Consider the following 14,699-nt stretch of genomic DNA (forward strand, 5'->3'; position numbering starts at 1 on the left):
ATTGGGTTTTGAGTACTCAGTAGGGTCTGTGGAATCTATATATGGTGTAATTTCATGGGGCATTGAATAATACTGCAATAATACTACACAATGCAAAACACTGTATATAAAATACATATTGGTTTATAGTGGAAAAAACTCCCAACCCCACTTTTACATCAGCACAATAATAGTTTTTTTCTCCATAAGTCAATGTATTCCATATACAGTGATTTGCAATGTGGCCAACGCAATGGGTGGATTAAAAGGCCAGCAACACTCCGTATGAATTCAGTGCCCCATGAAATGATACCATATACAGATTCTACAGACCATACTGAGTACTTACAATTCCACTTTTACATCGGCACAAATAATATTTTTTCCTCTATAAGCGAATATGTACCCCATACTGTATGCAGTGTATTGCTTGAGGTGAATGGAGTGGGTGGAGAAAGGACTCACCAGCACTCTGTATTAAACCCGTTGCCCAGCACAAGAGACCCATTTACGTTTTGTAGACTCTATTGAGTAATTACAATGACATATATTTGAATTAAAAGTGTATTTCTTTACATATAGCCTACACAATGGCTTTCAACATACCAGTATTGGTTTAAACTTTCTACAGAAATTGTATGAATAATACAATATGAAAAATTTAACTACGTTAAATGATCCATCATTTTTTTAAATAAAGGTGGTTGCAATTCTGTGAAATTGTTTTTTAAAAATTGATATTCCCAAAATGTAGCATGTCTTTGTAGGGGGACTCTTATTTTGAGAGACATTTTTTTCCCGCGATCGTACTGCCAGGATGCACATCCTGCTGCCAGGAGAACGGTAATGAGATTTGTAGTGTGGTGCTTCTGGTGAGATTCCTCCGCTTGCGCTTCTCATAAATGTGGGTGCGTACGCGGTCTGTTTGCGAGGCAGTTGCGTGCGAAGAGCTCCACATGTCGTTCAGAGGAATCCGCCACCTGAAACACGAGGAAGTGAAAGCTACCCAATTGGTTATAAAGCATCAACAACCACATCTGCCTCGAGCATTGCAAACTGATGAAAACATCAGTGCAGACGTCTGGTAGACGTTTGCTGTATTTTCCCGAGGAATTATTACCATTGTCTACTTAGGAAGTACTTTATCATCTATAATATACTCGTTTAATTTGAATGACCCATCTAACATTATACTGGAATTAAGTAATATTGACAGACCTTCTTGGTAAGTGTTTTAACTTCATGTTGTTCCCCATTTCTTCCAAATAGTCTATTTGAGAACGTATTTCATAGTTGTTTTTATTTGATGTGAATAATCTTAGTGAGAGTTTGGCAACTTGTGTTATTATTTATTTTTTGCGGCTTCGTTATATTCACGTTTCACTAGTGTAAACAAAAAACTATTGACAAGATATGAACAAACAACTGTTTAGGCCTAGTTATACCTGTATCCTCTTTATTCCGGTTCTTTTGCTTATTGATTATTTGAAATGGCAATAGTCTTCTCAAATTACGTTGACAAATGACTCGATCTTGATAGCATCACTAAACTGATATGAACAACTTTTCCATCAGTTACTTTATGGAGTATCGTATTTTTTTTTATCGGTTCATGTAACTTTTCCGTGTCATATGTTTTGGGGGGGACATTGAAAAGTTTTCTCCATCTTCTCTGCAGCGCACCTGTTACCTTCACGGAGCGCAGGACGATGATACCGCCAGGAGACTGCTTGTATGCGGGCAGGAAAAGAAGGAAACCCGTTCAAAAGCAGTTAAGAATCGATTATTTTCCTCGTAACATTTATATTTGACCATGTTGAAAACTGTTTTATGGATTTTATGTGTACTTTTACTTCTACTTCTGAAGTTTGGATAAACTTTTTGGGGAGTTGCTCAATACACTTTTACCATGTTTCACTAAGTTGTATTAGCCCGCCTACGTGGTAGCCCAATAGTACATTTAGTTTATTTTATGTGAGATTTTCATATTTCCGTAGTATGTATTAGATACATTACTATTACATGACCAAGCAAACATTGGGAAATGTTTACAAAATGATTCAAGATGTGCATACGTTTGGACAAATGTAAAATGTTATAGATTGTTGATGTGATATGTAGGCTATTTATATGCTATGGCTTTGGGTTGAATTTGGAGCAATTGATCAGTTTGGGATTAATTCAGTTTATGTGAAGGTTACTAATACATTAATAACACTAGTAATAGTGTAATTTGGAGGTTTTTAGTGACAGGAGACAGAACTAGTTAGCAGATTCTTGTGGATGCTTGTCGTTCCAAACGTGATAAAAAAAAAGGTAATGCCAGGTTAAAATGACTTGTAGGAAACGTGATGGTTTTAATTGCTATATAGGCTAACCAAGCTAGCCGTCGGGTACTGTAACGCTAACCGTTTAAATGTTGAATCCAATAACAGGTTTCAGGTAGCTACAATTTGTTGTAAACAACGATGACTGGTTCAGTAGAAACGCTGGGCTTGCATGCAAGAGAACAAGGGGATAGCTAGTTGACAGAAATCAGACTGCTAAGGATGCAGGTCTCTTTTGAACCAAGATGGAGTTCAGCAGACACGATCTCTCCCTTCCCATGTCCCACTGACCAGGACAGATAGAGGTTTCAGCAAGGGGACAGGGGGAGTAGTAAAGGGGGAACATGTAGTGGAGCTGTACCACAGGCACCACCGAGATGGTTCGGGGGTGGGGGTTTGAGTCACTGAACAGGCACGGTGGTGTTTGAGGCTGTCAGCCTGTCTGTGTCTGTAAAGGGTCTCTTTATGGTATTATTGATTGATGGCTGTTTGTTTGTTCATAACTTTCAATGCCGTTACCCTGTTTGTGTGTGTGTGTGTGTGTGTGTGTGTGTGTGTGTGTGTGTGTGTGTGTGTGTGTGTTATATATGAATATGTTGTATTGATTTACATAATGATTCCATGTTCATATTCTGTTGTTATGTGTCTCTCGGCCCTCCTGCACCCAAAAGCACAGTACATCTCTCTGTTAACAGTTGAGCCTTTAAAATAAAAAATCAAACAGCTACAAACCGTCACAATAACAGACCCCAATGTAACAGTATAACTTTAGACCGTCCCCTCACCCCGACACGGGCGCGAACCAGGGACCCTCTGCACACATCAACAACTGACACCCACGAAGCGTCGTTACCCATCGCTCCACAAAAGCCACGGCCCTTGCAGCGCAAGGTGCAACACTACTTCTAGGTTTCAGAGCAAGTGACGTAACTGATTGAAACGCTAGTAGCGCGTACCCGCTAACTAGCTAGCCATTTCACATCCGTTACACTAACATATGTCCGCTGTGTTTTCACCAGGAAACCAGCGACTGTGAGTGAGAAGTCCAACCCATCCAAGAGGCACCGGGACCGCCTGAACGCGGAGCTGGACCGGCTGGCCAGCATGCTACCTTTTCCCCCAGACATCATCTCCAAGCTGGATAAACTGTCCGTGCTGCGCCTCAGTGTCAGCTACCTCCGGGTCAAGAGTTTCTTCACAGGTAAGAAGACGCCTCTTCCCTAGTAGGGATTAGGAACTCTCAATACAGAAACTACAGTGTCACTGCATGACAAAACACAGAATTACACGACACTTCACAGCCCAACTATGTTAGGGCCCTCTGTGGAGTGTGCCTGTGAGTTGGGAGAGACTGATTAGACTGTAGCTGTTTAATCAGTCTCCCCCAGTTCAGTCTAATCAGTCTCCCCCAGTTCAGTCTAATCAGTCTCCTTCAGTTCACAGTCTAATCAGTCTCCCCCAGTTCAGTCTAATCAGTCTCCTCCAGGTCACAGTCTAATCAGTCTCCTCCAGTTCAGTCTAATCAGTCTCCCCCAGTTCACAGTCTAATCAGTCTCCTCCAGTTCAGTCTAATCAGTCTCCCCCAGTTCACAGTCTAATCAGTCTCCTCCAGTTCAGTCTAATCAGTCTCCCCCAGTTCAGTCTAATCAGTCTCCCCCAGTTCACAGTCTAATCAGTCTCCCCCAGTTCACAGTCTAATCAGTCTCCTCCATTTCACAGTCTAATCCGTCTCCCCCAGTTCAGTCTAATCAGTCTCCTCCAGTTCAGTCTAATCAGTCTCCCCCAGTTCAGTCTAATCAGTCTCCCCCAGTTCAGTCTAATCAGTCTCCTCCAGTTCAGTCTAATCAGTCTCCTCCAGTTCAGTCTAATCAGTCTCCCCCAGTTCACAGTCTAATCAGTCTCCTCCAGTTCAGTCTAATCAGTCTCCTCCAGTTCAGTCTAATCAGTCTCCCCCAGTTCAGTCTAATCAGTCTCCCCCAGTTCAGTCTAATCAGTCTCCCCCAGTTCAGTCTAATCAGTCTCCCCCAGTTCAGTCTAATCAGTCTCCTCCAGTTCAGTCTAATCAGTCTCCTCCAGTTCAGTCTAATCAGTCTCCCCCAGTTCAGTCTAATCCGTCTCCCCCAGTTCAGTCTAATCAGTCTCCCCCAGTTCAGTCTAATCAGTCTCCCCCAGTTCAGTCTAATCAGTCTCCCCCAGTTCACAGTCTAATCAGTCTCCTCCAGTTCAGTCTAATCAGTCTCCTCCAGGCCACAGTCTAATCAGTCTCCCCCAGTTCACAGTCTAATCAGTCTCCTCCAGTTCAGTCTAATCAGTCTCCCCCAGTTCAGTCTAATCAGTCTCCTCCAGTTCAGTCTAATCAGTCTCCCCCAGTTCAGTCTAATCAGTCTCCCCCAGTTCACAGTCTAATCAGTCTCCCCCAGTTCACAGTCTAATCAGTCTCCCCCAGTTCACAGTCTAATCAGTCTCCTCCAGTTCAGTCTAATCAGTCTCCCCCAGTTCAGTCTAATCAGTCTCCTCCAGTTCAGTCTAATCAGTCTCCCCCAGTTCAGTCTAATCAGTCTCCCCCAGTTCACAGTCTAATCAGTCTCCTCCAGGCCACAGTCTAATCAGTCTCCCCCAGTTCACAGTCTAATCAGTCTCCTCCAGTTCAGTCTAATCAGTCTCCCCCAGTTCAGTCTAATCAGTCTCCTCCAGTTCAGTCTAATCAGTCTCCTCCAGTTCAGTCTAATCAGTCTCCCCCAGTTCAGTCTAATCAGTCTCCCCCAGTTCAGTCTAATCAGTCTCCCCCAGTTCAGTCTAATCAGTCTCCCCCAGTTCAGTCTAATCAGTCTCCTCCAGTTCAGTCTAATCAGTCTCCCCCAGTTCAGTCTAATCAGTCTCCCCCAGTTCAGTCTAATCAGTCTCCCCCAGTTCAGTCTAATCAGTCTCCCCCAGTTCAGTCTAATCAGTCTCCTCCAGTTCAGTCTAATCAGTCTCCTCCAGTTCAGTCTAATCAGTCTCCCCCAGTTCAGTCTAATCCGTCTCCCCCAGTTCAGTCTAATCAGTCTCCCCCAGTTCAGTCTAATCAGTCTCCCCCAGTTCAGTCTAATCAGTCTCCCCCAGTTCAGTCTAATCAGTCTCCTCCAGGCCACAGTCTAATCAGTCTCCCCCAGTTCACAGTCTAATCAGTCTCCTCCAGTTCAGTCTAATCAGTCTCCCCCAGTTCAGTCTAATCAGTCTCCTCCAGGTCAGTCTAATCAGTCTCCCCCAGTTCAGTCTAATCAGTCTCCCCCAGTTCACAGTCTAATCAGTCTCCCCCAGTTCACAGTCTAATCAGTCTCCCCCAGTTCACAGTCTAATCAGTCTCCTCCAGTTCAGTCTAATCAGTCTCCCCCAGTTCAGTCTAATCAGTCTCCTCCAGTTCAGTCTAATCAGTCTCCCCCAGTTCAGTCTAATCAGTCTCCTCCAGTTCAGTCTAATCAGTCTCCTCCAGTTCAGTCTAATCAGTCTCCCCTAGCTCACAGACTAATGATTAGACAGTTACTGTCCCTAGATACTGTATGGTTAGTGGTCGACAGATGTGAAGTCAGTGATTTCAGCTGTTGGGCACAGTGTGACAAACTGAGAGCAGTAAGTTCATGATGAAGTTGTTATTCAACACTGTCAACACTTTGTTCAACACTTTTATAAGCCATAAAATCTGTTCTCCCTACTTCCACTCACGCTACAACCAGCACTGCAGCTGCTATGAATGACTACAGCAAAGTGTTCCAGTAAGCTTATGTTGTTATTATTAGCAGCTTGTGTCTATAATATAGAGGAATATTTCACTTTCTCTGGTCATAGGAGTAACAACATGAATTGGTGCATGAGGCAGAAATAATGCGGTGTGAGTTTCGCCATCAGCTGGAAGACGGCGTACCCTTTTTCTCAGGAGAACGGAGGGACGGGGAGTCGGGTGATGGGCAGCCTCACCGCCGCTCCCTCTCTCCCCTCAGACTGACCATCAGACGCAGGCTATCAGACCAGTAAAAAAAAGCTAATTATGATGCTAACTCAGCTGTACCTCACAAGTAACACACCGAACGATCTATTACCAGTGTGATCATTTACCAAAATGTTGAAATATATATATTTTTTAAATGGTTTGAGAAGAACAGCATCGGCAGGGCATTTCAAGCGTAGCCGATATGCAGTGATAATTAAATTCACAAACCTCATTGTTACAGAACTGTTTTTAATTGGTTTATGTTGCATAGGGCTTACGTTTTGTACGTTTTATATTTTATTTTATTGGCTCGGTAGATCTCAGCTTGCATTTTGACTCAGAAAGTGATCATGACTCAGTTGGTGACAACTGCCCTAGACCTATAGTAAATAACATGTTCAGGGTCTCATCCTGCCTAGTCAACGTCTACTCAGGCGGAGGACAATACTCTGCCCTAGACCTATAGTAAATAACATGTTCAGGGTCTCATCCTGCCTAGTCAACGTCTACTCAGGCGGAGGACAATACTCTGCCCTAGACCTATAGTAAATAACATGTTCAGGGTCTCATCCTGCCTAGTCAACGTCTATTCAGGCGGAGGACAATACTCTGCCCTAGACCTATAGTAAATAACATGTTCAGGGTCTCATCCTGCCTAGTCAACGTCTATTCAGGCGGAGGACAATACTCTGCCCTAGACCTATAGTAAATAACATGTTCAGGGTCTCATCCTGCCTAGTCAACGTCTACTCAGGCGGAGGACAATACTCTGCCCTAGACCTATAGTAAATAACATGTTCAGGGTCTCATCCTGCCTAGTCAACGTCTACTCAGGCGGAGGACAATACTCTGCCCTAGACCTATAGTAAATAACATGTTCAGTGTCTCATCCTGCCTAGTCAACGTCTACTCAGGCGGAGGACAATACTCTGCCCTAGACCTATAGTAAATAACATGTTCAGGGTCTCATCCTGCCTAGTCAACGTCTACTCAGGCGGAGGACAATACTCTGCCCTAGACCTATAGTAAATAACATGTTCAGGGTCTCATCCTGCCTAGTCAACGTCTATTCAGGCGGAGGACAATACTCTGCCCTAGACCTATAGTAAATAACATGTTCAGGGTCTCATCCTGCCTAGTCAACGTCTACTCAGGCGGAGGACAATACTCTGCCCTAGACCTATAGTAAATAACATGTTCACGGTCTCATCCTGCCTAGTCAACGTCTACTCAGGCGGAGGACAATACTCTGCCCTAGACCTATAGTAAATAACATGTTCAGGGTCTCATCCTGCCTAGTCAACGTCTACTCAGGCAGAGGACAATACTCTGCCCTAGACCTATAGTAAATAACATGTTCAGGGTCTCATCCTGCCTAGTCAACGTCTACTCAGGCGGAGGACAATACTCTGCCCTAGACCTATAGTAAATAACATGTTCAGGGTCTCATCCTGCCTAGTCAACGTCTCCTCAGGCGGAGGACAATACTCTGCCCTAGACCTATAGTAAATAACATGTTCAGGGTCTCATCCTGCCTAGTCAACGTCTACTCAGGCGGAGGACAATACTCTGCCCTAGACCTATAGTAAATAACATGTTCAGGGTCTCATCCTGCCTAGTCAACGTCTCCTCAGGCGGAGGACAATACTCTGCCCTAGACCTATAGTAAATAACATGTTCAGGGTCTCATCCTGCCTAGTCAACGTCTATTCAGGCGGAGGACAATACTCTGCCCTAGACCTATAGTAAATAACATGTTCAGGGTCTCATCCTGCCTAGTCAACGTCTACTCAGGCGGAGGACAATACTCTGGTTGTATGTACATTCTAAGTACATTGTCATCTAGCACGCACGTGCATTTGAACAGGTTATTTTATGTTCATTTGCAATATTTACAAATGTTTGTTTTTTATTGACAAGGGGCAGTCAATTACATTTATATACAGTAAATATGAATTATTCTAGCTTCTCTTCACTGCTCTTCACTGTTTCATACTGTACCTTTGTACAAACATTCTTTGTTCTTATCATAACTTTTCTAACTTGTTCTTGTTTTGTCTCCTCCGTTTCTGTCTTTCTCTCTCTCTCTCTCATGACGGAGCTGTCTTCCATCCAATGTATTTTTTATGCTCTGGGCTTGGACAATAAGTTACAGTGAGTTACAGTGAGTCACACCAGTAGAGTATCAACCAACAATCTGGAATAATTTAAAGCGGGAAAGATGTTTTTCCTCTCTGCCAGATAATGCTCTCTTTCTCTTTTAAGTCGTTGCTTTCCCCTCAAGTCTCTGGTGCATTCAAACAATAGCAGAAACAGACGAGTGCATTCCAGCAGCATCTATCATCAGAGTTTTTTTTTGACTGTCTGGTTCTCTCTTCTCTCTCTCTGATCCCTCGTTACTCCCCATCCGTTTCATAGCTCTCACGACTAATTCAGAGGCTTTTCTCAATTGGCCTAGTCCAGGCTATGTGTAAGTGGTATAAAAACCACTTGACAGATAGAACTCAATGTGTGTCTAATGATGGTGTTTAGTCTAGTTTTCTGGGTATAATGAAAGGTGTCCCACAGTGGTCAGTTCTGGGTCTTGTAGTTTCGCCTGTATACGTTAACAATATTGGGTGTGTGGATTTCTGAGAAAAAGAGATGAGTTTGGTCTGTTTTGAGTTGGGGCTGTAACACACTAGGGTGTGGAATGAGTCAAGGGGATTCCATGGTTTCTGAAGGCGCAGTAACATTCATATAATGAATGAATAGGGTCTCCTAAGTCTTTCCATGCCCATATTCAGCAATACACAGTCGTTGTTTGGCTCACTTGCAACGTCAGGGTTGTGGGTTCGATTCTCACTGGGGACCAGTAAGAAGAAAAGCACTAACTACTGTACGTCGTTCTGGATAAGAGTGTCTGCTAACTGAAAACAAAAAAAATAACTAAAGGTAGATATCATCCATCTTTAAAAAATAGAAGAAGAAATAATGTTGGTTGTCTGTAGAGACCTGTAACCTGCCCCCGTCCAATACTGGTGTGTATTATATTACCTCACTACTGGTGTGTATTATATTACCTCACTACTGTTGTGTATTCTATTACCTCACTACTGTTGTGTATTATATTACCTCACTACTGTTGTGTATTCTATTACCTCACTACTGTTGTGTATTATATTACCTCACTACTGTTGTGTATTCTATTACCTCACTACTGTTGTGTATTATATTACCTCACTACTGTTGTGTATTCTATTACCTCACTACTGGTGTGTATTCTATTACCTCACTACTGTTGTGTATTCTATTACCTCACTACTGTTGTGTATTATATTACCTCACTACTGTTGTGTATTATATTACCTCACTACTGTTGTGTAATATATTACCTCACTACTGTTGTGTATTCTATTACCTCACTACTGTTGTGTATTATATTACCTCACTACTGTTGTGTATTATATAACCTCACTACTGTTGTGTATTATATTACCTCACTACTGTTGTGTATTCTATTACCTCACTACTGTTGTGTATTCTATTACCTCACTACTGTTGTGTATTATATTACCTCACTACTGTTGTGTATTATATTACCTCACTACTGTTGTGTATTATATTACCTCACTACTGTTGTGTATTCTATTACCTCACTACTGTTGTGTATTATATTACCTCATTACTGAACTACAATCTGTGTTCATTGTTTTACAGAAAAGCTTAATTGACCTTACATTAGTATTGAATGCGGGTGAATTATATGTTGTTTTCTAGGTCACACAAAAGTGATTCTAATGATTTAAGCATATATACAGGACCTTGGATGGTTCTCACATTGATCGTGTCTCTTCTTACAAATATCTAGGCATTTTAGATAGACGATCAGCTTTGAAAAAAAAAAGAAAAGTGAATTAAGAAACTGAGAATGGATCCTAACTTCAGTGGAATGGAGGGCGTAGTGAAGAAGTCATCATTAGTATGAATAGTTATCCTAATTTAGCCTCTTCCTATCTGTGGCAGTGGTGAGCAGATTAGATGTGATTGGATGCTTTGGTCTATTTAATGAGATGAGTTTGAGCTCGGCATTAAGCAGCCTCCTCCTCATAGTTCGACCGTTCTCTGAATTCTACCTAGTCATCTCTTATTTGTTACACGACTTTCTCCTAAAGATGGCAGGAATAGAACTACACATAAAAGTGACTGATGCCTTTGTCTCTGCTTTCTTCTGTTATATCTAGTGCTTCTTTATAGGCCCCAATCAGCCAGTCAGAATAGTAAAGGGGCCATCGTCCTGGTCATTGCTAGGAGGGATCTAGCTTTTGTCAAATTAACGTCAGATTTGACTTTTCGTAACATGTTAAGATATCTTACGCAGCAGGTTAGAGAATTAATGTAGCAGGTTAGGATAATTAGGTTAATGTTAGGAAAAGGGTTAGGGTTAGCTAAAATGCAACAAACATCTTTTTGACAAAAGCTGGATCCCTTCTAACCATGATCCATTTTCCTCCCCACCACTAAGGGGGATTGTGGTCACAGGAGGGAGAGGAGGATGGAAGAGGAGAATGGGAGGAGGTGGAACATGTTGCAAAATGTTGCCTAGGCTGCCCCTATGTATGCTTAGGTTAGCCTCGATTACACATATTAGTCAGGTCTCTAACCTACAATAGAGGCTCACAAATCTAGGACTGCACGATATAGGCAAATAATGAAATTGCAATTTTTTTCACAAAATATTGCAATTGCGATTATTTTACTTGCAATATAGATCAAAACACTCGGTTGAACTGTTGGGGTCATATAAAGACAATTTGTTTACTGATTCAATGGTTGGTTTTGTTTGGCATGACAACTAATGTCAAAGTTTTGTGACAGGGTAGGAACCAAGGTGTTGGTCAGAGCTTCCCAGGGGACCCTTATTACATTAAAATGTTATATTCATGATGTTTGCAGCCTCTTGAATATGGATATTGCACATGTCAATATTGCAATTCTGATTAAAATTTGATTAAAGATGCACTCTGGAAAATGTGTATAATTTAGTAGTTTTGAAAGTGTTGCTCACAAACCAAAAGTAGTCCTCTTTTTTTTGTGTACCTCGTCATCCAATTGTGTACTATGTCATTAATTTCATTTGACATGTTACGAATTTAGCAATTTATGTGATAGTGAGTTTGTTGTGCTTAAGATCCCAGAGTGCATCTTTAATTGTGCAGCCCTACCCAAAACCAGTCTGTGACCCAATAAATAAACAAAAACATATGTTTAGCCATAATGCAAAAGTCACTGTTCATGACCCACTGTTTGAGACCCACACCTCCCTTCCCTCTGCAGCTCTACAATACCTGTTGTTGTGGCTCTGTCTCTGTGTGTTATCAGAGCAGAGAGCTGTAATCCTTTGTCTCTGTGTGTTATCAGAGCAGGGAGCTGTAATCCTCTGTCTCTGTGTGTTATCAGAGCAGAGAGCTGTAATCCTCTGTCTCTGTGTTATCAGAGCAGAGAGCTGTAATCCTCTGTCTCTGTGTGTTATCAGAGCAGAGAGCTGTAATACTCTGTCTCTATGTGTTATCAGAGCAGAGAGCTGTAATCCTCTGTCTCTGTGTGTTATCAGAGCAGAGAGCTGTAATCCTCTGTCTCTGTGTGTTATCAGAGCAGAGAGCTGTAATACTCTGTCTCTGTGTGTTATCAGAGCAGAGAGCTGTAATCCCATTCATGTTTTATGGCGGGTCAAAGCCCAGGGTTAATTAGTAAACTATTTAAATATTTACAATGGGATTAATAAAACATCCTCTTTGGTCTTGGTGCTTCCATTGTCTTCATTTCTTATTCCACTCTGCTCTGGCAGTGTAGCCCACAGAACAAGTTTTCGAGATCGTTCAGCCTTAATAGAGCTCTGTGCTGCTCTCCAATCATACAGGAATGTGCTTACTACCGTATATTAGGAAGGGTAATTGCAGACAGACCCATATAATGTCTAGGACACACATTGCTTCTGTAAAGATAACATTAGATGCATATCTCTGGGTTTCTACACATGCGTTTTACAGGTTTGCCATCAAGTTGTAGGTCCTGTACTAGGTGGGGGCTGGAAACACTAATGTTGTGGGTTCACCTGTGTAGTATTTAGGCCTACTAAATGTTGACTGTGTATTCATCTCTAAAATATCTGCTGAGTGACTAGTATGACGTAACACAGTGAGTTCACATTGTTCCTTGTCCTCTGTGCTATCCGCTATCACGCTATCACGCTATCACGCTATCAGCTATCACGCTATCTCTCAGATGTGACTATGTTTTCTGTTATCAGATTTTTTTTGTGCTGGTAATGGCGTCCAGCCATGGAAGTCAATAGGGCCTGTAATGACGATCAGATGGGTTGAGCTCACTCTTCAGCCCTGAGCCCAGTAATAAAGAATCCCTCTTCTCGGCTTTCCCCTCCTCTGATCAGTCTTGGGAATCTCATCCCTGCTAACTAACTGCAAGCTTCTGAAAGGCTGCAGGAAAGAAAAGGGGCCTATGCGGAACAACTGGGGGATCATTGAAATGGATCCACTACAGCAAAAGGCATGTATTTTGGAGTCATGAAATGTTCAATCCAAGGCAAGACACTTATGCCATGTACTGTAGTTACGTAAAAGGATTTTAGTAACCATAACAACAATAGGTTAAGATTCCATTTTCAGACATGATATCTGGGCAACATAATGAAACGTGTGACAGAATAAAGGGATGTTAGCCTAGAGATACAGTAAAAAGATCTACAGTATCTTGTTTTTACAGCGAAGAGAGATCAGTGTGGCTGTGGGGGGATTTCACAGCGTTGGAAGCGCAAGACAAGGTTAGTGTCCAGAGAGAACGCCACACACAATCTAGCACAGGGGTGTGTAATTCCAGTCCTTCAGGGCCTGATTGGTGACACAGTTTTACCCCCCAGCCCCAGCGAACACCACCTGAGCCCAATCATCACCTAATCACGATCTTCAGTTTATAATGCAATGTGATTAATCAGCTGTGTTTGCTGGGGATTGGGGGGGGGGGGGAATTGTGACACCAATCAGGCCCTGGAGGCCTGGAGTTGCCCACCCCTGCTGTAGGTGGGAGCATCAACGTTTCTAAAATGTGAATAATATCTCACAAGAGACCCTTTACCCACATAAGTGTTGCAATTGCTCAACTAAATTATGGAAAATAATCCAAACTCACTGGGCACCCCACTGGTTGAATCAACGTTGAATTGAGGTCTGTGCCCAGTGGGAAGTGTTTAATGTCCACAGGTCTTGAGTTGGTGACATTCAGGCTTGTTCTTTCTAGTTGGCGTTTACTCAGAAAGGCTCGTTTGATTTGATTTTGTTTGATTTCTTCGAATTCCTTGTGTTCCTGCAAAGCAAGCAGCTGCTAAAAATCAGACGTTGATATAAAGCCGTGCTCATCGTGGCTGACTGATCAGCTTTCCTTTGTGCCTGTCGTCACCCCCCACGGGCCTGGCACGATGGACTCACACCCATTCACACCTCCTCCCTGCCCCTCCCTCCTCTGGACGAGGACAGGCATTAGGGCAGAGGGCTAACGGGGCAAAAGGGAACCTCCGAATAAGACAATTCCACGTCACGTTTCCTTTTTTTTTGCCACCTCTGGTTATGTCTGTCACTGAGGGTTGATCAAATACAAACCTGGGCGTGTTCGTAGAGTGTCTCAGTTGGCTGACATTTATCAACGCAAGAGGGTCTTTTTATTTTCAAATCAGTCTGTTTCCGGGGCTCTCTTGAGATGAAGCATCCCGCGCTGAAAGATACGAGACTGAGTTGTGAAACAATCCAATCTAGAGATGTGATCAATTTAAGCGAGGCGGTAATCTCCCCTTCTAAACTGCTGATAGTGTTGTAGATGTCTAACGGAGTCACACCTAGCCTTAGTGGATTTCTGAACTTCCAATTAAAACATGACGATCATGTAAGGAGGTATGTTTGCCTATCTAATGTACCCAGTGGGATCAGGTCAGGCCTCTATATCACATTTCATGCTCATTTTAATTTCTGGACCATATGTTTCCTTAGCCCCATCTGTCAGTGTGGCTTTGTTTAGGCTCTGTTTAGGCTCTGTTATGGCTCTGTTTAGGCTCTGTTTTGGCTCTGTTTAGGCTCTGTTTTGGCTCTGTTTTGGCTCTGTTTAGGCTCTGTTTAGACTCTGTTTTGGCTCTGTTTAGGTTCTGTTTAGGGCCCTGTTTATACTCTGTTTATACTCTGTTTAGGCTCTGTTTAGGCTCTGTTATGACTCTTTTATGACTCTGTTTAGGCTCTGTTATGGCTCTGTTTAGGCTCTGTTATGGCTCTGTGTAGGCTCTGTTATGGCCCTGTTATGACTCTGTTTAGGCCCTGTTATGGCTCTGTTATGGCTCTGTTATGGCTCTGTTTAGGCTCTGTTATGGCTCTGTTTAGGCTCTGTTA

The 14,699-nt window shown here is 42.6% G+C and overlaps 1 protein-coding gene across 1 annotated transcript in view; it reads left to right on the forward strand.

Annotated features, from left to right (window-relative positions):
* The first annotated feature begins 1,009 nt into the window (after positions 1-1,009).
* Positions 1,010-14,699, forward strand: part of LOC139583284 (uncharacterized) — a 145,321-nt gene continuing 131,631 nt past the window's right edge. Inside the window, exons 1-3 of the mRNA XM_071414189.1 lie at positions 1,010-1,204; positions 1,658-1,750; positions 3,326-3,507. Of these exons, the coding sequence (XP_071270290.1) occupies positions 1,689-1,750; positions 3,326-3,507 (244 nt within the window). The 5' untranslated portion in view covers positions 1,010-1,204; positions 1,658-1,688. The remainder of the gene's footprint in view (positions 1,205-1,657; positions 1,751-3,325; positions 3,508-14,699) is intronic.

This window comes from Salvelinus alpinus, chromosome 8, assembly GCF_045679555.1.
Source record: "Salvelinus alpinus chromosome 8, SLU_Salpinus.1, whole genome shotgun sequence".
Taxonomy (NCBI): domain Eukaryota; kingdom Metazoa; phylum Chordata; class Actinopteri; order Salmoniformes; family Salmonidae; genus Salvelinus; species Salvelinus alpinus.